This window comes from Channa argus, chromosome 24 (assembly GCF_033026475.1).
Source record: "Channa argus isolate prfri chromosome 24, Channa argus male v1.0, whole genome shotgun sequence".
Lineage (NCBI taxonomy): Eukaryota > Metazoa > Chordata > Actinopteri > Anabantiformes > Channidae > Channa > Channa argus.
Window position 1 is genome coordinate 4,471,067 of NC_090220.1, and position 25,167 is coordinate 4,496,233.

The 25,167-nt window shown below is 36.8% G+C and overlaps 2 protein-coding genes across 2 annotated transcripts; both read right to left on the reverse strand.

The window, feature by feature from the left end:
* Nucleotides 1-1,787: 1,787 nt before the first annotated feature.
* Nucleotides 1,788-13,523, reverse strand: rps6ka4 (ribosomal protein S6 kinase, polypeptide 4). Its single transcript, XM_067494128.1, has 18 exons — nt 12,500-13,523; nt 11,679-11,750; nt 11,099-11,166; nt 10,717-10,867; nt 10,418-10,533; nt 9,157-9,264; nt 8,956-9,036; nt 8,686-8,789; nt 8,062-8,212; nt 7,797-7,958; nt 7,530-7,655; nt 6,898-7,031; nt 6,437-6,530; nt 6,148-6,318; nt 4,795-4,986; nt 4,557-4,716; nt 4,201-4,364; nt 1,788-4,110 (listed from the first exon to the last, which is right to left on the reverse strand). Exons 1-18 carry the CDS (start codon nt 12,585-12,587, stop codon nt 3,898-3,900), a joined length of 2,355 nt encoding a protein of 784 aa, XP_067350229.1. The 5' UTR covers nt 12,588-13,523; the 3' UTR covers nt 1,788-3,897.
* A 435-nt stretch (nt 13,524-13,958) lies between these two features.
* stip1 (stress-induced phosphoprotein 1) lies at nt 13,959-23,490 on the reverse strand. Its single transcript, XM_067494129.1, has 14 exons — nt 23,353-23,490; nt 21,119-21,328; nt 20,890-21,031; nt 19,757-19,898; nt 19,260-19,425; nt 19,032-19,158; nt 18,512-18,614; nt 17,233-17,353; nt 16,984-17,080; nt 16,777-16,901; nt 16,659-16,695; nt 16,447-16,550; nt 16,125-16,297; nt 13,959-15,992 (listed from the first exon to the last, which is right to left on the reverse strand). Exons 1-14 carry the CDS (start codon nt 23,359-23,361, stop codon nt 15,920-15,922), a joined length of 1,629 nt encoding a protein of 542 aa, XP_067350230.1. The 5' UTR covers nt 23,362-23,490; the 3' UTR covers nt 13,959-15,919.
* Between the last annotated feature and the right edge of the window lie 1,677 nt (nt 23,491-25,167).

Below are 25,167 nucleotides of genomic sequence, written 5' to 3' on the forward strand. Positions count from 1 at the left end.
TAACACATTGCAAACTTTGTTGTCCACATGGAAAATTGGATAACATACGACAGGTTTATTTTCAATTGAAAATAGCATTTAGTGCACTTTTAAGTTTGTGGAATTATGCTTACAATGACATTGTAATTCTATCTTCTAATAAATATTCCAATTCTTAAAAAAATCTAAATATAGTTTTAACTTTCCACAGCACAGTTTGTTGGCTTTCATTCTTGTTCTATATGAAAGTGTGAATTTTATGAGTAAACACTGGCTTCTTCCTGCAGAGACTAAAGTCTTGCCCTTCAGAAAGTGCAGCTGTTTGTAAGCGATGTGGTGCCAATAACAGCAGCCTTTGCTGGACCACACAGTCTGCAGAATATGTGAAGCAGAGAGTTTGATTAGCCCTGAGGCTCAGCAGGGGATTCATCTGCTGCCAACGATCAATGAGCGGCCGACGAAGCATGCCAATCAGTTTTATTGGTTTCTCCCTGCCTTTGTGTTATGGCATGCATCACCACCACCAATATATTGTTATATAGTTTGTTCTAGGGGACGACGATGTGGGTCTGTCAAGCCACCACTTTGGTGCAGACAAAAACATAGTTATTGAAGAGACATTTGCTACATAGATTTATGTGGTCCACACTAATGAATCTAACAGCTTTGGTGATCCCTTGACTTTTCATCGGGTGCCAACATTAGGCCAGAATTGTAATGAATCTGATTTTTTATGACCAATTATCTGCAAGATCTTTTGGGAAATTTGTATAATCAACATTTTTAGAGTAACAACTAAATGTCGACCCCTTTCTCTCTCTCTATTTCTAAACACAGTTTCATCAGTGTTTAACTCGGCTTTGAATTATTTTCATCTTTCAAACCTCATACTGTACACTTTGTATGATCTAGAGTTTCATTTATTGAGAAGGTCCAATTTAGTTTAATAAGGTTCTTTTAACATTAAGTGGACAGTGCGTTCTTGCTTGTCTTGCCCTGAGTCAGCTGTGTCCTGTTGATTGTTTGTGTCCTGTGTTGTTCATTGTTCCCTCTCGCTGAGCAAAGTGCAACACAATCATGTGGCCTGATGGTGGAATTTACCACACTGAATGTGTGTAAAAAAAGATATTGTAATAACATTTTTAAAAACAAATGAGGTCAATGCAGAATAGAAATAGCCTCTGTGACCAATAAACTGTTTCTTCTTATATCGTGGCTTATTATTACTCATGTACAATATCTAAGTAGCATTTTACCAAAGTAGTTGACACCAAGGTTTTTAAACAGTTGTGAACATATCTGCACATACCTGAAGTATTAATTATTTTTTAAATTGCCCATTTGGTTGTTGTTTAATAATATTAATGGTCCAAATTGATTCCTTCAAAATGTCCTGCTTTTTTCCACCACACAGTCCAAATCTCTGTTATTAAAAAGAAAATCAGCAAAGCTTTATATGTGTGGCAAAAACAATAATACTTCCCTCTCGGTTCTATTGTAAAGAAGAATCAACTGGCATGAAAAGAAAATACTTACATATGTACTTTTAAATACAGTACTTGAGAAATGTATTGTTATATTCCACGACTGGTTTTACACATTCTTAGGATTTGAGCATTTTGGGTGGATTTCTATTGAGGACCCTAGCATATAATAACTTTTAAAGGCAGAGGGGACCACCTGCTATGGGATATAATGTACTGTATGTCATTTTAGAAGGAGTGTTATTAATCATTGAATATTTAGAACCTTTTCTTCCTTATGTTACAGTTACCAATCTTCACAATCACTCAATGAAAACACACCAATTTAATTAAAGATAATGTTTATTTTGCACCAATCCAAAAAATCTGGTGCAGAAGATAAATTCCAAGTTACAACATCAATGACAGTGCATCTCAGTAAATGGTAATACTCAAAAGACAAAAGAGAAAAATATCATTTACTACATTTAAAAAAAACACAGAATAAAAGCACAGTTCCTTAAGTAAAAATTCAATTTTCAAACACAAACAACAAGTTACTTTTAGTCAGACAAAGGTGGCAAACAACAAGAAAATAATACAGTAACAAGCAATAATGCTTCATCTGGTACAGAAATATCACTAAAACCAATCTCCCTTTAATAGTCATACACTCTCTCTCTCACTCACACACGCGCACACACACACACACACAATGCTGCTGGTACAGAACAAGAGCTACATTATCATAATCCCATTACAACAGCATTAAAATCAATTACATGTAATAAATATAAGTAAAAGCCCCTTTAAAGCTGAAATGTGTTTAATTGATCAACTGAGTGTGCAACATGTAAAAAGAAGGAAAGTAAAAAAGAACCATAATTACATAAGGAGACTAATATACCATTAAAACATTTGTCAAATTTAAATCATTACAAACATCTTTTTTTTTTGCTCTTTATCAAGGATGAATATTTACACAAAAGAGCTCTCAGGATAGTCTCCAAAGAGCCATTTTAAAGTCATGATTAAGTGTCTGTAGCATCATTTAAATTGCAAAGCTATACAATGTTTCAAAACCACCTCTGTAAAAAGACAAATGGGGATTGTAAAATAGGTGAAAACAAGCTCAGCTTCATCATGGGCCAAAATGATCTCATTGTATTAAATCAGATTGTACTTGTGGTTGACACATATGGAGCTTTTTAAAATTCACAAGCCCAAGGCGATGTGCACTCAAAATCACCTAAACGAATTTTACTCCAATCAACGTGCAAACACTCAAGTGGCACTTGGTAGCATAAAAGTCATTCTGGCTGACGTTTCCTCAGTGAGGCCGATACACCAAAATAAAGAACACCCTTAACATTGACAATCACAACACATTAGCATGCTAGACATTTTTAGAATAGCACAATGCCAGTAATTTACAGCAAGTATGACAAGAACATCACACTGGATATCATGGCTGCTTGTGTGACTTCTTTTTTCAGGTGCTACTGTTGGACACTTGATTAGTAGAGTGACCATTTCAAATCAAACTGATTATCAAAAAGAATATTCAAAGCCATCTATCAAATATGCTGCGTCCAGTGGGTTCTGCAGAGTTGTGTGGCGGATGTGTGACTTCACTGCAAAGACAGTGGCATTTGGGCCTAAAATAAACTCAGTTCATCCTGCACTACATAGAGAAGATTTCAAAAACAGCATTTTTCATCCTATACAATCTTGGACAATACACACACCACTAACAAGTCCCTCTGCACTCAGTCCTGCCACAATTTCATGTTTTGACAATATTATGATTTACATTCTCTGCAAATAGTGCACGCAGCTAGATTCGTAACCTAAATTGTGGAAAAAAATATTTAAAACCACTGTTTCTATTAAACAAAGTGCCTACATGTGGCAAACCTTTGCTATTCTCCCAATCACTATATGCCTACACCTACATACAATCAAAGGATTAAGTCTTCAAATTACTGGAAATTATGTGTGTTTGCTTTGTGCAAATGCTTTAACTAATATGCGTCACTGTATATATGGCTTCTGCTCATTTATGGCTCCTTTTCCCTTTATCCCTACATAGCCAGGCACTGTTTCTTAGCCACAGTGAAAATAGGCAAATGTGTTATTTTTTAGTGTGTAAAGTCACCATGTTGTGATAAGTGAAGGCCACAGATTACTGTATATCTTAAAAAAGCCAAAATAAAAAAATCTATCATCTTCCCATTTCTTCCACTCAAGGAAAATACAGTTGCGGTTTTGGGCAGAGTGTCACACGATGAACGCTGATTTTTTACTGTTAAAAAGTGGAATTCAACATTGTACTGACAACAAGACTAACACTAACCAGGCTTAGGCTGGACCGTATCACCTCTGGAGGACTTTGTGATGCCAGAATAGGCACATACCCCTTTATGTACCTACGTCCTGCCCCTGGCCATTTAGGCTAACTCTGCTTTGGGGTGACAGTTTGCTTTGGCTGTGCTTTGGAGGCTGTTGCAGAAGCAGATGAGGAAGTGGAAGAAGAGGAGGAGGAAGAGGATGAACTCCATCGGGTCTCTACACCTGTACTCGTCATTTTCAGCTTTCGTCGTTTTGCAAGAGGAGCATTGTCGACACTTTTCAGGAAGAAGCCCTCTCTCTTACCACGGTTGAAAGCCTGGTGAGGGAGGAAATTAAGGCACAATAAGGACGTGAACTTCACATTTATTTTACAAGCTTTGAGGAATCTTGTAAACAATACCATTACCTTGTACGTAGCATTGACATAGGTGCGAACAGTAGGACCACTGGACTCTAGCACATCTGGAGTGCACAAAGGGGTGGTAGACATGGATGCTCCACCCTGTAGCCAGCTGTTCTCTTTCAGATCAGTTAGTTTGAGACGCATCTCTGGATCCACTGTTAGAAGCCCTTAAACGATAGATGGAAGGGAGATAAGATGGTCACGAACACAAACAATTATTGGGGGCGCACACAAAACCAACTCACTTGTAAACATTGCTAAATCAGTAGTTCGAGAAAGTAATCTCAGACAGGGCAGAGAAAGACCTAATAAAGTGCTTACTGCTGTTAGTTACATAGTAACTAAATCATATCCCAAACCTTTGACAAGCTCTTTGGCATCCTCTGATACACCCTTCCAGGCCTCCCCATCCAATGAGAAATCTCCTTCTTTTATCTTTTGCATAATATCAGCAGCATATGATGAGGTCATCCCAAGCTGCTCACTCTGAAATGGCACCTGGCCTGACAGCATGGTGTACTGATGAAAACACACGTAATTAGTACTTCATCTAACTAGACAGATGTAAAGAAACAAACAGTTCTAAGGTGAAATTACCAGGATAACCCCAAGACTCCACAGGTCACAGGCTTTGTCATACCCTGCACTTTCAAAAAGTTCAGGTGCAGCGTACTGCAGCGTGAAGCAGGGGGTCTGCAGGGGTGCGCTGCCTGCAGGGCACAGACGGGCAAATCCAAAATCTATTACTTTCAACATGGAGTCATCCCCCTCATCTGCAAACAGCACATTCTGTAAAATAGATAAACAAAACCCATGATCACCATTTTGTTTTTTTTTATTTTACCTTTTTCATATAGAGTTTAATTTTCTTGAGAGAAATAAAATCTTCTAAATGTGACTAGTTCATAATACTAAATACTGAAAGATGATACAGTTCTGACCTTGATATGCGCTTTACCTTTTTGTATGATATTCCTGCACCCAGCACAGCAAAAACAGAGGGTAAGCAATAACACGTTCAAATGAGGCACAGCAAAATATTGATGTTTTGCTCAAAATTAGACTTCACACGAGAGGAATTTTCCCGTCCCTCATCTGACCAACATTCAACCTCCCTGAGTCTCTCAGGGCCATTCACAGCAGTTAATAAGAAATGTTCAGGAATTGTGGAATAATGTAGAACAACTGTTTCAATCAAACCATCCTACAAATAAATTAATTTACATAAGCATCAAAGTAAAAGTATGTGTAATTAAGCCTGCCATCTCAGTAAAACACTGTGCAGAACTAAAAGTTAACGGCTGATTTCCACCACTATCTGTCATTCACAGCTGCTTTATAGTATATGGAAGCTTCTCCATGAGTTAATTAAATCCCACAGCCATCTGACAACAGCAGGATATTTGTGATAAATCTGCAGCCTGCATTTTGAAAAGGGCTCCACAACAGCACAGACACATTATGCACTGTTATCCACAGTGTTTACGTCAATTAAATAATGTGAACACAATGCTGCAAAGTAGCCACACTATTATGCACACACATTGGTCTCACCAGTATTCAGCTAGTTTAGTTTAGAAAGACATCAAGGGGGTGCACAGGTACAAGTACTGAAAAAAAATTCAAACAGTAATTTATATTTTACAATTCTCTTCCTCACAACTTTTCTGGGCCTAATAATTTCACACACCATGGTTTTCTGCAAAACGTCTCAAACATGCTTTACATTACATTTTAACTGTATTTAAAATTTTTATATGTTATAAAGTAGAATTAACTGTAATAGTGTTGGGAGTTTTTGTTTTTTATTTCATAAAGCCAGCTTTACATGCAGACAAAAGACTCTGCCTCAGCCTGCATATCTGGCACACAATGAAACAATTTTATGTTGAAGATTCTATACATTATAAGGAATTAGTCACAGTCATAGGTCTTTAGGTCACAGCCCACCTCTGGTTTAAGGTCTCTGTGCACTACTCCTGCCTCATGCATGAACCTGACAGCTGAGACCAGGCTCTGCAACAGCTGACTTGCTTCTGCTTCACCAAAGAGTTTCTTCTTCTTGATCCTTTCCAGCAACTCCCCACCTCGCAGAAGCTCCATCACTAAATATGTGTGGTACTGACAAAGAAAGTGATGCACAAACACGGGTTTACGTCACAATTCTTCTGCTATATAAAGCATCCAACATCCAACACTGCCTTCTTGAAAGTACATGAGAGTTCACGCTCTCTCTTACCTGATCAGTATATACTTCATGCAGCTTAACAATGTTGGGGTGAGCTTCACACTGCCTCAAAGCAGCAATCTCTCTCTGAGTGTTTGCCTCCATTCTAACTCAATCCAAAAAAAAAAAAAATACAAAACATTAACACCATGTCTACATAGTAATTGTAGTGAGAGCAGCGACTTAACAGAGCAACCCTATCAGCTTGGGTGATGTGTGTGTTTACAAAGATGGCACCAGTACAGAGTACAAGTCACCTGCTTTTTAGAAGCATTTAGAGACAATTACACTATCACTACGGTTATGTGTGTAAATTCAGGAAAATGATGAAAAAACACAGCTAAATGCTTTCTGTGTAGACACAGTGTAATGAGGATATTCTTTGGCTTATCCAACCAGATGATATAGATATACACTAAAACACAGTCAAGCACATAAACACAAAGCTATCGTTGCATCACATCTTCACTCACCTGCGACTAACAATCTTGACTGCATACTCGTGGTCACTTTGCTTGTGTCTGCATTTCCTGCATACAGAGAAACTACCCTCACCTAGGGGTGGCTCATGAAGATACAGTTCATAGTTCTGAAAAAATGGTGATTCCTAAACAGAAGAAATTCATGTGAGTAGCATTCACCTGTTAAATATCCTATATAGCACTAGACAGCACTCCGCAGTGTTGCGAAACATGATAGCCCTTCAAATATCAATAAAAACAGAACATGCCAGGAATTTTATTGAGACTTCACAGCAAAGTATTTTAAATAGCATTTTGATGATTGTGATACTTCTTCTATCAAACATTCTTTGAAATAATGTAACCGATTATGGTTATAAATCTAGGTTAAATTCTCTGGTTTCTCTTCCTCTTATCCTTCTTGTTTGTCCTGATAAACAAAGAAAGCTGAGTCTTTTTAGAAACAATGTTTTTGCATCTGTAAAGTCTAAAGGGCTTCCAATCATGACAAGAGACACTGTAAGTTAGACAAGGCCATCATGCAAACTATTGCAAGATTAAACAGCTACCAGAAAAACAAAAAACAGAAAAGGACAAAAAAATAAAGCACAAATCACAAAAAAAGAGAAAAAAAAAATCTGTACCTCTAACATTGCACTACGTTGGACAGAGGCTGCCCCTGGTCGATCAGCACCAATCTGACATTCTAAAAAGTCTCCCATGACCACGTTTTTATTGAATAGGATAGATGGAGCAATAAAAGAGTAACCCTAAAAAGAAAGAAAAAAACTTTGAGCTGTCTGCTTTGACTGAGAAAACACATCACGACAAACAGAATCAGATTTAATACTGAACTAAAATCTACTTTATCATATCACTCCAAAGACAGTCCAAAGACAGTAAAGACTAACTTGGAACAGACGATCTGTGCTTGGAGGTGTGCTCGCAGGAGAATAGACCGGATCCATGCCAGTAAACTCTTCAGCAAAGTTACCCACATCAACATCACTCTTCAGCTCTGGCTTGAATGGACTTAGCACCTTCTTCTGTGCTAAGTCAGCCCAGTTTAGTGACTGTTAGAAAATAAAAAGTAGATTAGAGAAATTATACATAAATGAAAAGAGTTGGCAGGAGACAAGACATATGTAAGTAAACTGCAATTGAGGGAAGTAGGACCTTGAAGAAAGAATGTGCCTTGATGTCTTCAGCCCCTCGTGGTCCAGAGCCAAGCCTCTTATGGGGATCTTTCACTAACAACTTCCTCAAAAGGTCCTGGGCAGTGGGTCCAATCATGGAGGGAAATGGTGGATCACAGCGCAAAATACGTCTGAGGGCAGAGACATGAAAGAGAATGAGAATTAGTCTATAAAATTTTCACTGTGGTATGAACAATCACTTGACTAATTTTCTGAATGCAAGTTAATATGTCAGGGGTAGTATGAAAACCAAACATCAATCCGTTCTTTTCTGCACAATCCCTGACATCTCTGCTCTGCTACAATCTGCTTTGGTTCATTACGCTCTGCCCAGCGCTTTAGGCAGGTGTCATTATAAAATTATAATAAATTCAAACTCTAGAAAATGTACTAATGTAGCAGAAATAAATGAATTGTTGACTGGTCAAAAGAACAAGGTTTGCTCATACAGTGCTGTACAGTGCTGTTCAGTGAATCATTAAGGTTAAATTTGCAGCATATTAGTAAAAAAAAATTAAATAAATTGGTAATTGGTTATGATAAATTGGAAAATTAATGAAGGTTTCGATATATACTTTAGAGAGAGGGAATCAGCAGCACTCACTTTGACACCTCGCTCTGGGAGTTTCTCTCTCCCTCCAAAGTAAAAGGAGATGCTCCGGTCAGCAGCTCAAACATCAGGATCCCAAGGCTCCACCAATCTACAGACTGAAGTAGGAGACATGGTAAAAAACACTGTGCAAAGGAAAGAGAACATAATAAGCACAGAGATACAGAGCGTGTATCTATGCTGGCAGTCCAATGTAGGTCATCGGTCATGATAGTGGTTAGTGAACACAATTAGAATAGAGCAGCCTTGCAGTCATATATTTACCTTGCCATGGCCGACCTTCCCTCTGATGATCTCAGGTGCCATGTACTCTATGGTGCCACAAAAAGAGTAGGTCCTTTCTTTCTGTAAATAGGTTATGGGACAGATATAGAAAAATCTTATATAACCACGATATTGATGACTATAATAACAGATAACACACAACACAAGATTTTTTTTTTTTTTTTTACTGTGTTCACCAACCTCTTTTTCCAAAAATTCTTTGCTGAGCCCAAAATCTGTCAAAACCACATGCCCATCACTGTCCAGAAGAATGTTTTCCAACTTGAGGTCTCGATACACAATCCCAAGCTGTTCCAAAAACACATTGTAAAGTAAACAGCTGCCCCAACAGCAAAAAAACTGAAGGGCAACCCTTAACCCGCCTTAAGACAAAAGAGTATTGCTCAACAAAGGGTTATATCATGCTATCCAAAGCAGCTAGAATGAGAATGAGAGAATGAGAAGTCATGGCGTGTCAACTGTTGGGAGGCAAGGGTGTCATCTTGTCAGATTTTCCTCCACTTGCCATTGGTAAGTAGCTAAGGAAGTCTTTTGAATTCCTGTCAAGAATCCAAAAAGCATTGCCATGGTAGAGCAGCACTGCTGCAATATTAGTTCAGTACAGAAATGCTGGCTTGTGAATTAGCAGTTCTTGTTCTGAGCCACAGAAAAACCTTTTATGTATTTATAATTGTTTTTCCAAATTCCATATTTTCCCAGGTGGGGTTCCTTTTCATGTTTTCCCATCTCCATCAAGCTTGAACAATTTAGCCTACTTTTTTGTTAGACAAAAGACATATAGGTAACCCATGTTAACCACTGCAGCAAGCACAGAAAAACACGACCACAAAACAAAACCTGAATCCTAAACAATTTTTTAAATTTTAAACAATCTGCAAGAATCAATTATTTACATAAATATTTCCAATGTGAAAACTGTTGTTTATTTAATAGTGCACTGTGAATGTAGTTCACCTGTTGAGGGCCATAATATACCAAGGGACAGACTCAAAAAAAAATTAATAAATAAATAAATTATAATGTGCTAATTCTACCCTCCTTTGCTACAGCGCACATGCTGAGTTTAGTACAAAATGTACAGCTTCAGTTTGTTGTGAAACATTAGGCACATTAGGTAACTACTAAGCAACATTGATGTGCAAGAGGCTATTTAATGCAGAAAGTTCCTACCCAGCAGCAGACAAAGTTAAGAAGTTGGTGGCAACCAAACTGGATCAAAAATGTTACCATATATAAGGCTTTTATTTGTCAGGTGACCAGAAACAAAACCTTACTGGGACAATCATGTGCATGTGGTGGCAAAATGTATGTAACTAGGCAACTGCTAGTGGAAACATTGACTACAACTTTATACTGTCATGTTAGTGCAGTGTCCCTGTGAGCTTTACTATTCTTCCTCCACAATGTCCAAAAAGCAATACTACACCACAAGGACTAGTACCTTGTGCAGGTGCTCCAAAGCCAAGATTATTTCCCCAATATAAATCCGCACAGCGTCCTCAGGAAAGTGATCCCGCTGGTACAGGTGAGTGAACATCTCCCCTCCACTCACATAGTCTGTACTCATACAAACAGACAAATACACAGAGAGTTTAAATAATAAAGAAATTAAACAAATTGTTTTTGCAAGAGTTCAACAGACATACAGTACAGTTATAGACACACCAACCACAATATCAAACCTTTTGAAAACTAAAGGCAAGAGTTGTACATATTTGGTTCTAGTGTCTCACCACTGACCCAGAATTAGGTGTAGTTTGCTGTGTGTCTGAAAGGCATAGTGCAGCGTGACCAGGAAGGGAGACTGGCGAATGTGCTCGAGCACCTGCCTCTCAGTGCGGGTATGCTCTGTTGTCTTTGCCTTTTGAACGATAGCTGCTTTCTTTAACACCTAGGACAGTATTTGAAACAACCTTCATTTTATTTTAGTTAGAAATTACAAATCTTCTAAAAAAAATTGTTCAAAAATTTGTTTTCCAAACCCTCTGTGAATTAATACATTTAGAATAAAACTATAATTAATTAATAATTTACATAGAACATTTTAAAAGCTTTCCTTTCTTTGACGTTTAAACTGTTTTGTAATCCTAATTTTGTTTTATATTTCAATAGAAGTTCTCACCTTCATAGCATACAGCTGGCCTGCATCATGACCACTGTTCTTCCTGACCAAAAACACTTTTCCATAAGCTACACAAAGAAAAACAAATATTTCCTTGGGTTATGTCAGTATCCAAGTCAAACGGATACCAGTAAACAAAGAAACACTTATTGTGCTTTAATTAATTTGCAAACCATGACCATAAGGTGAACAGGTACAAAAAAAGATTTGCTTCTGTAAATCAATTGAATATACGCCAAACTGAAACTGCATAAACCAAATTAATTCAGGTGTTCTTCAATTGATAAAAAGAGCCTCTGATTACTAACAGTTATTCAGTATGGATGAGATCTAATAACAGATACAGTATCCACAGAGTATGATCTGATGTAAATATTCCTAGAAATTAATGTAAGAAAATGTTTCACCAAAATATTTCTTCAATATCAATTTACCAGCTAAACAAACAAACAAGTCATCAAAACATTTATGGCGGGAGAAGATATACTGTGAGTTTTAAATACCCCACAATGGCAAATTTCTTCTTGTCTAATAACTGCATTTATATTTCATATATTTCATGCTTTTTGTAGAGACACACCTCCAGTGCCCAAGACTTTGAGGAGCTCAAAGTTCTCCATACCAACCCTCTCAGTGTGACCCGTTAAGTTAGCTAGTGACAGAAAGACAATAACACAAACACAAACAGAGTATGTGATTTAAGTACACTTCAGACACAGACATAATTCAAGCTAAGGCCACATATTAATTTGTAACCAGATTTGCAACTAACCTAAACTTTTCATTTTACTTCAGAAATATAAAGGAGTGGTTCTCTGTCTTAAGTGAATTTGTGGATTATTTTAAGTAAAACTTATAGGGCTTAATCAACATGCTCTTAAAGCTTGGCACCACAGGTGCTTAATATCATCTCTACCAAATTACTTGGGTGTATATAGGAGGCAGTGCAACCCATTCGCTGAAAACCAGTGCACAAGTACAAACTTCAAATATTTAAGATTAAATAAAGATTATTAATTTTTGTTTGTTTGATTTGCATATTCCTACTTTGTGTGTTAAATAAATTTGTATGCTATATTTTAAAATTGTGTCGTATTCTACTGAATCATGATGGAAACAGATTCAAATGTATTCGACTGGACCCACTCCATTTCTATACAGAAAAACAAAGAAATACCTGGCAAGACAATAACTAACAATTTATGCAGCCAATAAAACATTACTAAAATCCTAGCAGTTTAATTACCATCTCTTACATAAAGCTTGAAAAATGAGAAATAACAAATTATTTACGAGATGGGAATAATTATAGTGCACACTGCTTTCTATTTATCTGGTTTTGCAATGTAGCATTTAACTTAGTATAACTTGCTGTAATAACTAAAAGGACAAGTGACTTACCATTGGTGATTTGATGTTTGACTGTACAGGCCGTTTCATTTGCTTTGCCATCGGAGTCATCACTACTGTCAGATGCGTTTCCAGGCATAACTTCAAGAGAAGTACACTATGCGCTATACAAACTATATGCGATGAACTGCAGAGCCAAATTTATAAGATATCACACTAAGGGCTGATCAGTATGAATAATCTATTGTAGCTGCATTGTGACAAATACAAGGATTATCGAAAGGACCGAGCAGTTGTGATTTCACTACAATACTGCTGCCCTAACGTTAATCCCCACGCGTTTGACAACATGTTTTTTTGCATTATTTATCTCATGTGATTGGGTGAAATTAATCAAAGCACAGACGTGAAGCTATTCAGATCCCAGCTGTCCCCTGACTGTTGTCTGCTTTGTTTCACATTTATCTCAGAGAAAGATCATCAATGCTGATTCTAAGTAGCGTTAATGTCACAGTTGTAATGTAACCGACTGTTTTAAATGGCTACCGCTAACATTAGCTGTGTCGCCTTGATGTTAGTCATTATTCATTTTCAAAAGCTGGCAGGCGTTACTCAGGAATAACGATAAGCATAGTTTTAGATAAATGGTCGATAGCCTAACGCGTTAACTGTTAAGTCAATTTGAAAACATTTACAACGCTAGTTAATAACCTAATAGCTACAATAACTAGACATTTTACTTGGCTTAGCTAGCTGGAACGATAATAGTCCATTTGAGAACAGGCAGCTAACGTTAGCTTGCGATTTGTTGCTGATGCCCGTCAAAGTTTTAACAGTGGCTAATGCTAATGTTAAGTTCGCTATGTTGACTGGCCCTTAAAGATATCAGCTAGCAGACCATGATGGGAAGTGCCAGTTTGGGTAGTCCCTTGTCTTCTTTGTCTCCACTACAGTCGATTTAATGATTCGCCCATGATGAAAATATTTCTACCTCACTTTGTATTTTATGTCAGCGGCTAACTAACTGCTAACGCCAGGATGCTTTCGACACAACCTGGGCGACGGTCAGTCACGTGAACACTCAGCGTGGGTGGAGCGCGTTTTGCCAACACCCGGGGTTTTCAAACATGATAATCTAGACATTACGTTATATTTATTTGCTATAAAAAAACAAAATCTTAAAGAAAAAAGGGTGACGAAATGCCTGAGAAAATGTAGGTCTATTTGTGCCTATTAACATTACCTTTAAGATGCCATTTTATACTTGACTTAAGTATATAAACATTAGTAATAAGCTAAGTAATAAACTAGTACCACTAAACTTGTAGTAAAATAGTACAACTTACTTACACAAACGTATTTGTCCTCACACTTTTACTTGTGCGTGTAAAGAAAGGTGTTAAATTCACATTAACCAAGACCACACTATATTAAAAAATAAAAAAGTTCTGCTTCTGCATCATTATCAACATGGTTGGTCTGCAACAAAAAAAGCCACCAATCTTTAAAATACATTCTGATACTGTATATTTCATAGTACAGTTGATTTTCATTAATACATTACATTTGATGGGGAAATTTCTATTACATCAAATGAGCATCCCACATTTGTCAAGTATTGTGAAAATATTAAAACAAATAGTGATACAAACAACCAATTTCTAAAATATGAGAGTCCCTATAGGAAATCATAGCTCAAAGATATGACTTTTGTCTTTACTTTGAGGTTTCTGAAGCTACTTGTGCCATAATGGCCTAGACCAATATTAACATTTGTATATTTCTTCTCTGAAAGCAGTCTGCTGCTGTGGTAGGATAATTTCTTCCGCCATGGTCCATCATGAAGTGAGATTATTATGACTATAAATATTCAACCAACTGATGCTAGTTTGAAAAGGTTAATCCACCCTTCAAACTCACATAATTCCAATTATCTTGAAATGTGGAGAACAGGAAAGTTACAGTATTTAGCATTAGTTTTAGACTTAAGAAGGCAAAATTTGAGGTCTGCCATAAGAATCTACTTTAGACTTTATCAACCTTAACTGATGGCCTGTTTAACTGGGTCACATAAATACGCCCTTGCTCAGAGCCCTGCTTTACAGTCAAACTTCTTCCTGCGGCTTTTTGCAACAGTCTTGCTAATATTTCACCTGCCACAAGCATTGACTGAATATTTTTATTGTCAAAAGGGATAGAAGAAAAAAAAAAGACAACACCCAAATGTGACTGTTAATTGCTTATCATTGATAAAATCAACAAAGGTTGTATTCTTCAAGTCCCCTTGTTTGGTCTTATCCTCTCTTGCCCATAATTAGGGAAACGCTCAAATGCTTTCCCGGCATGAGCTGTAGACAAATATTAAAGGATGCCTTCACTGATATTTAACTTTCTTTTGGATCTAATTTGGGTAGTACATGTAGATGAATGCCATTAAACGTCCCATCGACTTCCCTATATTAAAATATTTCCCTACTTGAAGCTAAATAGCTCCAGATGACATCACTTGGAGGAACCTTCAATTTAGATTATGTCATCTTGTTGCACATACTATCGAGGTTGTAATCATGGTTGATCTCCTTTTCCAGATATTCATAGGACATCATCTGAAATCCTAATGATGAAAAACTCCTCCGGATGACATCATCCGGAGGAGTTTTTCAGTTAGAAGCAGAGAAATATTTAAATAAAGGGGAAGTTAGGGGTAAGTTTAAAAGCATTAATGTACATTTTCACCATAAAATAAATCTATAGGAAGAAAGCTGAAAATTGGTGAAATCGCTGAAGACACCATGGCTTGAATATAACTTACAAACATTTGGGATAATTACTACATAATATAACCACAAGGATTTACACCCTGTATGTGAGTAGGCAAGTGGAAAGGACAGACACAGCTTTGCACCTGATGTGTTGGAGAAGATCAAAGTGTGGAAGCACTGAGAAAAAAGTACTTGACACCTCAAATTAAAAGTTTAAAGCACCTTGTTTAGTCAGGCCTGAAAGAAGCCATGACTTATTAACAGTGACAATTACTGTTTTCAAACTACTTTTCAAAGTTAAATTTAAGTGCAGAAATGCCTCTACATTTGTTTCGATATGGAATATGTGAACTGCTTTAGGGTGGACTTCCCCTTAAAACACTGAGCATGCTGGTGAATTGTATTGATATTTATTTTAAGATGGATTAAAGTATTTGTACACATGAACCAATTCTATGTCATAGAAAGATTTCTGAAGCCCTGAAGTTTTCCAAATTACAACATTTTTTTTCTTTTCTCTCTTTTTTTTTTTCTTTTTAGATACAATGTAAAAAGTTGTGGAAAAAACATAACGTACGCACAATGTCTGAGAAACAGGACAACATAACATGAAGGCAAGAAAACAGAAGATGTAATATTTTGGTGGGATCTGCATGTTGTTCCATTGTGGTCTTTGTAGTTTCTTCATACATCTGGCTCCTGTCTCTCATCAACGAATGGCTATCAGTCCAACATCAATGAGTTTTTGAATCTTCTGAGCAATAACTGGATTTTTTAAGTGGCTGGAAAAATAAAACAAAAAAAATAAAACAATAAATATTAAATTCAAGCATTTCTGTGGATCACTGCACCTCAAAGAAAAAAACGGTCTACATGCGAATGAAACTGACACAAAAGTTAAAAACCAAACATACTCGCTAAGCGCCTGTGGGTCCTTCTGCATTTGCTCAAGGATCATGCGCATAGCGGGATCAGACATGATCTGCTGCACCTCTGGATCAGACATGGCCCTTTTCTTGACTTCCTCGGGGCTGTCATTCCTCATAGCCTGATTAACCACACAGCGCTGCATGCCTTCTGTGGCCTCCTGATGGTGGAAAAGGTAATGAGGAAAAAAATGCATCAATTAACCACTACTCAACAAATATGGACAAATCTTTATACATCATTAACACAAAGTATTCAAAAATGCGTATTTTCCAGACTTTTCTAAATTGTGTGGAAACCTGAAATTACTTTTGAGGAAGAGTCCAGCTCCAGAGCCTTCTGGTATGCATCCATAGCTTTAGAATAATCTTTCATGGCCTCCAAAGCAGCTCCTTTGCGTGTGTAGCCTTTTACTATGGTTAGACATATTAAATTAGCTTAAAAAACTAAAACAATAACTGTCATAAATCTAAATTTAATAACTTAGTTGATACATAATACAGCAAACATATCCTACTTACTGAAGGCTGGCTCAAGTTTGATGCATTCTTCACAATCCTGACAAATAATAAACATACATTTAAAAACTGTCAATTTAGACATTAATGCACAAACATGCCTGGTAAGAGCGAATTCTACCTTCAGGGCAAGCTGAAACTCCAACAGCTTTGTGTAGCAGGCAGCTCTGTTACTGAAGAGTTTGGCATCATTGGGGTTTCTCTTGATGGCCTCTGTGTAATGTTTCATGGCTAAGGGGTAATCTCCTGTGGAAAGGAAAATATAAGCTTTTTAAAATATAAAAGACATTTATTAGCAAGCAAGAAGCACAAGCACTATTGCACGCACCTTTCTGGAAAAAAGAATTTCCCTTGTTCTTCTCCTCCAGGGCTAATTCTGGGTTTATGTAGGCTAGTTTTTCTTGCTCCTTCAATATCTTCTCTGCCTGCAGAAATAAGTACATTGTTAGGTACAAGTGACATGTATACTTTCACCTTAGCTGTCCAGATACAGGTCTAATAGAACTTAAAAAAAAGCTGATTAGTAAAAAGTTTGGGTAAACTAGTATTGCAATTGACATTGAGAATATTACTGCACCTCTTGACACTTCTTCAAGACATCCGGAGTACGGTGCTCTGTTAAACTCTTGTTAAAATACTGAACTGCTTCTTTGTATTTTTCCTGCTTGAAGTAGGAGTTGCCAATCCTAGCCAAGGCCCTATAAAAAGGGTAGAAGAAAATGAAGATTTTTTTAATATATAAACTGATTCTTATATAAAAAAAATAAAATCACATATTATGACTTTACTTTAACTCCAAAACCTGATTTTCATCTTATTTGTCCAAGTCATAGATCTCCATTGTTCAGCAAAACTGTTGAACTGTGTGATGTGTTTCTTCCTCAAAACAAAACAATGTGACCACAGTATTTCTTTAAAATGAAGTGCCTACGGTACAGAGGTTATGAGATACCAGTCGATGGCAAAATTATGAAAAGTAGGACAGTACTTGTGGTTTATTGTTCCAAAGGTTTCGAAAGTACCATAGTGGCTGTTGTAGGTATGTGCAGTAGCCAGTGTGGTTTACTTTAGCTATATCCAATAACTGAGTTGTCCTAGTTGTTTTTTCACATTATGAGCCTTACACCTCAGCTACTTATTTGCATTTGTTTGTTTTTCTTTTTTGATTTTTCTGGCACTGCAGTAAAAATGCTACGGCTGCCATTAAAAAAACAAACAAAAAAAAAAAAACAGTATTTGCTACATTAATAAATAAAAGTGTTCATGTTGAAAAGTCTTCATTTGATTGTTTTATTTTTTTTGTTGAGGTATCAAAATTGGTATAGATAATGATGACATCTCTATGCCAACCTCTGACAACCTTCACTTTTTAGTGTCTCTTTATAAAATGTCTATAAAATCTAGGGAGGAAAACAAAAATATAGAATATCACTGGCTTCAAGGATGTGCATGCTATATTTGGGTAAAAACATAAAAATATGGTTTCAAAAATATGTTTATGTATATATAAATGTTTTCACTATAAAGAAATTAAGCAGCTAACTAGAAAACAGAGAAACTGTAGCCTGGATTTGTAGCCCGGCCGTGACTTTGACATGCCTTTATAACTATACTACACAAAAATGCTAAATATTGAATCGTAATACCCCATTTCACTGCTGGCCACTCTGTAGTGAAATTTAACAGAGCAGCCCTGCCATCTAGTGGTTCTAGTACACCACAGGGAAGTTTCACTTGTCAAATGCTTAAGATACCTCTAGCTTGTGTGGGAAGAGAAAGTATAAATTCACTTCAGCAAAGATTTTAAAATTATCATTATTAATAATATTGTGATTATGCAATCTTAAATAACTCACTTTGCAATTTGTCTGTAGTCTTCACGGTTTTCTCTGCCAACTTCAATTGCCTTCTCACACAGTTCTCGGCACTTCTCAAAATCTTTCATTTCAAAATACACAGCTGAAAGTTAAACAAAAAAGTAGAAATGAAGTTGCTTGTCATGTCAACTAAGCCAAAGTTTTGTCAATAAAGTTAAAGACTGAATATTACAGTGACTTTCCTATTTTAAAGGACTTTAAAATAAAAACCCTAATCAAGTTTAAATTTACAAATCTGATCACATTTTTTCATACAAGCAGAGAATTAATTTGGGATAGGTCCAATACTGTTGAAACTTCTGTTTTACCCTCACAAAGTCTGGTTAGGGAGATTTTTATATTCAAAAATAGACATCAAATGTATTCTGTTTGAGAAATTCTGCATCATGCATTATTTTGCCAATGTTGAGAGTGCGTTTTCTCAAATGTGTGCATTTTCTCAAATGTGTGTGTTTTCTCAAATGTTGTGACATATTGTCAAATGTGTGACAATATGTACCTGCTTGATTTGAAATGTAAGTCATGTTAGTTGGGTCATGTTTGATTGCTTCTTCATAATGTTTCAGTGCCATCTGAAAGTCCTTATTCTTATATGCAGCATTTCCAAGTTCTTTTTCCTTCAATGCCTGTAAAGAAATTAAAATTTGAGGATTAGTAAAATTTAGAATGATCCTTTAGAAGAGGCAAAATACCTATAATAAAAACTTAGTTTGATGAACTGATTTACCATTCTCTTGTTTTCTGGAAGGTCTTCCTCTTTGGGAGGAGGTGGCTGAGTCTCTTTGGGCTTGGGGGGAGGAGAAGGAGTGGGCTCCTCCTCTTCTTCCATTTCAGAAAGGTTCAGTCCCAGTAGCACAGACAACGTGGTCATTACTCTGGGATCTTGCAGCTTCCTGAAAAACAAAAAAAATTGTAATTTTAATAGTCAGACCTAAGGCACACTTTCCAAATACCAAAGGGATTTTTGATGCAGATTTATGCAATCATTTAGCTTTTGGATTTTTCAATAATGTATGACTGAATGACAACACTGAAAATTGTATCTCACAATAGCAAACAAATATATGGAAATATATTTAGATATAATAATATGTGAGGACATACTATGCAATCCTGTACTGCAACTACCGCTGACCATATTATTTTTGTTTCCCATTCCAGCATCAAGAAATTATTATACTCTAGCACAGAAATAATTTAGCAACTTAATAAAAGTGCACATACGTGCCAAGCTCTGATGGTTTGTTCCTGAGCTGCTCCAGCAGTTCTCTGTAGCTGGGATCTGACAAGAGCTCACGGGTTCGAGGATCATTCTCCAATTTCTGATACAAGTTGGCCATGGCGAAGGGGTTCATCATTGACTTCTCTGGTTTAGCAAAAAACAGTGTTTATTAGTGTTATATACATGACCACAAAAAAATAAAATAAAAATAAATCACTCAGAATACCTACTCTGTACTAATCCAGAGCAAAAAAAATAAAAACTTAATTCACTGTATTCAATTCACTTTCTCTCCTGTGTAATGCATATTTCTGGCCTTGTGTCTGACTAACCTTCAAGTCCCAATACCAAGTGGGCTACCTATGTTACTCACAATAACATTTTGCTTAAATTTTGTTGACAACCAACTCCAAAGCCTCCTAAGTAGGGTGGAAAAATGAGTGGGCTTTTACAAAATTTACTGTTGTTGATCAATTTTTGTGATGAGTGATGAAGGGTGAGGGAGGAAATAGACAATTTTTTTGGTAGCACATAAAAAGTTCACTGTTACGGCTTCACTCTGATATTCCCTTTTTAATGGTCATTCAGCTTTCAGAAAAAATACTAAGACTTTATTTTAGGCAAGTCCCAATACTACTTTTTCCTAGACTGAGTTGAAGTACAAGTTCTTACATTTGAGTATTTGCCGATACCGAGTAGTGATACAAGCACTATACTGTTTTACTTGTAATATGAGTTGCTGAACAGCAAGATCCTCATTAAGCAAATCCTGTGGAAATGGAAATTGTTGCGCATTCTTCAGACAAAAAATTATGGCAGCGACCCGTGTTTTATAAACAGAGCAACCTTAGCTTTATATGGTAGAGAAAAACGAACTATCCACAAAGACGACAATTATCTTGCAAAGATAAACAGTTTCAACACAAATCAGCCCAGCTTTAGAGACAGGGACAAGACAAGAGGACAGAGGGAGCCTGACTGCCTAAAATAGTGATTGTATTAAATTTTATGTAAATAAAACTGCATGTAAACATACTGTGCAAAATCGAGGTTAGCAATAATGTAATCTAATGTCCATATATCATACAATTCAATAACTACATTTTCAAATCATAGTACCCCAAAGAGTATCTACCTGCAAGTCGCGACTCAATGTTCTGTAAACCCTCTTTCAGCTGCTGATTATTTGGCTCCAGTCTGAGTCCCTCTTGATAAGTTGCTTTCGCATCCTCCAGTCGCCCAAGAAATTCCAATGCTGTAGCTTTGCGGGAGTAGCCCTGGTTGAACAAAAGATTAAAGCTTTTTCAGCATTACATACTCCTCATGTTGTCAATAGAGTGGTGGCCAAATAACAGTCAACTTACCTTGCCCCAGTCAGGCTTTATCTTGATGGTTTGACAGGCATCCTGGAGAGCATTCTCATAGTTGCCTTTCTTGGCATAAGCTGCAGAGCGATTACTGAACAGAACATGGCTGGAAGGATCAAGAGCCAATGCTTCAGTGTAGCAACGTATCGCCTCATCTATATTTCCGGCACTTAGAGCCTTGTTGCCCTGGTCTTTCAATGCGGTTGCCTATGAGCCAGGAAGATACAATCAATGAAGCTCAAAAACAGATTCTCAGTAGTACATCTCTCTTACTCTAAATTCACAACTACTCTCAAACAAAAGCACGCACCTGCGCACACGCACCCCCTCCCCACACACTCCTCCCCACACAATCCTTAATATATATCTAGCTTAGGAAAAGACACCATTTGCAGCTGCTACAAGCTGAAATGAAAAATTAAAGACGTCCACTCAGCTGTTCAACTCAGACAGGTGCACCAGTCATCCACAGAAACAATAAGCAACTCTTCATTAAAGCACATAAACAAGTGGAAGATAATTAGCATGTAAAGAAAATTACCTAAGGTGCCACTACCCATCACAGCAAAAAGTGCAAATCTATCACTCCCTTAAAAAAGGACTGATATTTTTATTGCAAAAGTCTAATTTTGTACTATAAACATGGTCATTTGGGTATCAGAAAAAAAACATTTTGTTTAGTACCAAGAAATGTACACATAACAAAAAATAAATAAAATAAATACATAAAAAACTAAGATAACTTAAAAAAAAACATTCTGTAAACCATAGGCTATTACAAGTTTAGTACAATTTTAATAAGAAAATTCTGGTAAAAGAAGTAAACTGAATACTCTGTGGTTTTGATGAAGATATAGTGCATGTAAAAGTGTATGTACATCTAACTGTCCTTCATTCATTAGAGATCTCACAAGTATCAAGTAACTGAGTTAGAATTTACTGGATAATTCTGAGGTAACCGCTGTGACACAATGGGACTAAACAAACAACTCGAATGACTTTATCTGCTTTGTCTGTTTTTAAATATGTAATAAATAATCTTCAGGTAATGACTACGAAAAATACTCGTTGGGTCGTAGTCGTTGCCTGATAACTTATGAATTCTGGTCCAGCCATGACAAAATATCCAGTAAAAACATAATTACTTTCTTTAAATGTATGAATCGCTACAAATACTTTAATTGTCAAAGTGCAGAACAAGCCAGAGAACAGGGCAGTTGTCGATAAAACAGGGCTGTAGGCATGACAGCGGCGGCGTGTGCATCTAGAATGATCCTCCGGTCTGAGCAGGCTAAGTTACCGAGGACTGAAGCCGATCCAAAAATATTCCTACAGCATGTGTTACTTGCTGCCTGCCGCAGTTTAGGCTGTCGGTGTGATGGAACATTTTGAAAAACGTCGTTAACTTACGACTTTGCCAACCAACTTATCAATATCAGCCTTCACACAGTGAGCTAACGTCAATGTTAGCTGCTAACCGAAAATGTGATTTGCTAATCTGAGTAACGTTTCTTACAAGAGGTGTTTTGCCAGTGATTTGCTAAAGATGAGCAAGCTGCTTTGTTATATCTTGCAATGTACAAGGGCAACTGCTGGAAAACTTTCATGGTAACATTACTGCAATAATGTATTGACAAAGCAAGTTGACAAATTTAACGTCAAGTAACGCTATGGTTATGGTAATATTTTGTGGACTATGATGTCATATACTGTGGTCTTAAAAGTGTCGCAAATGCAAACAGAAGTTCCAAAAGGACAATGAGAGAACTAACGCTAACTAACTTAACCATGTCCTTTAAGTTAGCTTAAGTTGCCATCATAAATTTGCCTGTATCATGAGCATACAAATGACCCTCACGTTAGCTAAATTTCCTGCACTTTCTGTAGTTATAACTTTAGCTGACTAACAAAATTACACACTAGCATTGTTAAAATATATTCCATTTGGTCATATTATTAAGCCTAGTCAGACAGCATCATTCAAAAGGCTACAGCATACTGAACTTTACTACCGGTTTGTCACCAGGCTAACTAGCTAGCTCTCTGACATAAGCTAAGGTGCCCGTGTATAAAAAGGTGGCTAACTACACAAACGTTACGACTAACCTCGAAATTGTTAAGACTAACGAGGCTTAAAATTAAAATAACGTAATAAAATGCACAGTGCTCAAATGTATGCTATGAGAATTGAAAATAATATTAAAAAATGCTACGAGTTGCAGGATACTTACTTTGTCCATGGTACAAGCATGAGGTTCCTTCCAGAAACTACTGTGAACTAACTCCTCCCTCTGAACAACACGCTGGTTGCCAGTTAGGGATGTATAAAATCCGTATTCAACGTCACAGATTTAGATTTCACACACAAGTGCACTCTGAGACACGATATATAGAGCAGTGAAAGTTCCAGAAGATAAGAGAAAAACCGAGATTGTGTTTTACGAGACGTGTACGTTTGCTCTTTCAGCTTGGGAATTGACAGAGTAATAGTACTGCACTTAGACACACGTGAGAGATTCGGGTTCTTACCTGGAAATATTAACACCCTAATGTCAATAAGGTGATGATATTTGAACGGGATCCCGTAATTAAATCTTAAGTGTTAATGTTACACATTTGTTCTCAGAAGCTAATCACTGCTTGTTCAGGCGAAAATATAAATATTCACTCAAAACATGTATAAGCAATGGGCTTTAATGATAATATATTAAGTTATATTAGCCCATCACATAGTGTTTTTTTTTTCATAACCTGTGACATGCAGAGTTGTTCTTGGTGTTTGAGGCTCAGAGTTATAAAAAGAGCAGCTGTCAGCACTGAGATATCTAATCGTAGGTTTAATGTAACAGTGGAAATATTTCTGTGAAAAGGTATTATGGTATTTTTATGATGATTATTATGCAAAACTCTTGGGGTATCGTCTTAACCATAAGTCACTACAGGCTGAAGCAAAACCTAATGCAAAGTGACTTCATGGCTTCATGGTAACTTGAATTAAAGGTGTTTGATAGCAGATAGCATTCGTGCGGTTTTGTGTGACGCACTGTTTTTGTGCATGTTCACTTAAATGCAAATGAATTTTGTTTTATTGATCTCTATATAATAATTTACAAATTAAAGCTGTGAGGGGCACTTTTGATTAATTTGGAAAGATGGCAGGGGCTTTAGCTTCTTGAGTCTTTACTGCCTTGTTCATGTGGCCGAACATAAACATTGGGGGACTGTGGGTGTGTATTTGCAAATCTACCTTTTATTGGGAGACTTAGACTATACAAAAAAAAATGTGCTTCATCAGTCATATGTCATATGTAACTGTGACTTTTGTTTTGGACTTCAGAAAAAAAAGAATATTAAGAGGACAGCAATGTGCATTTAAAGTTGTGATCTTAGATTTTCACCTGAAATTAATTCTAATCAACCAAAGAAAATTAGCTGCTGATCCATCGTTTCTCAGTGGCCGAGGTTGTAATAGAGACTCTTGGCCATTTTTTTCTGCCGTTGCTGTGGATTTACCTACCCAGAAAAATAAGAAGCCAACTGAACTCTCAGCGAGGATATCAGACCCAGTGAGAGTGAGATTAGCCTCAGACTTTGTGCAAAACAAAGGGCAGAGCTAGCAGTTCTGTAACCTTGCCCCTGTCTTTTCCTAATAGTGTCAACACAGCATGATTATCTTATTTCCATTTACTTTAGTTTGTCCTCTGAATCACTATGAAGAGTCAAGTGTAGATGGGCACAGCCATGCAGCCACACCTGGAAAAGATATTGAGTGAAAGGCCAGTTGGCTTATAATTATGTTAAATATGATTTGTATTTAACTGTAAAATAATTCATAGTTATGATGCACAGTTTTGAAAATGCATCACAATAAGGAACGTTAGTGAGAAACTCTAGTTATTTTCACTAGATTCATTTGATTCTTTCAATATGTATTGTGAATTGGACCTCCGAGCTTACTACGGGAGCGTGAAGGCGTCATTCATCAGACCTGCATAATTTTGCGCGTGTCGCTTTCCGAGGTGCTGAACGGGAAACAATATTTTGAC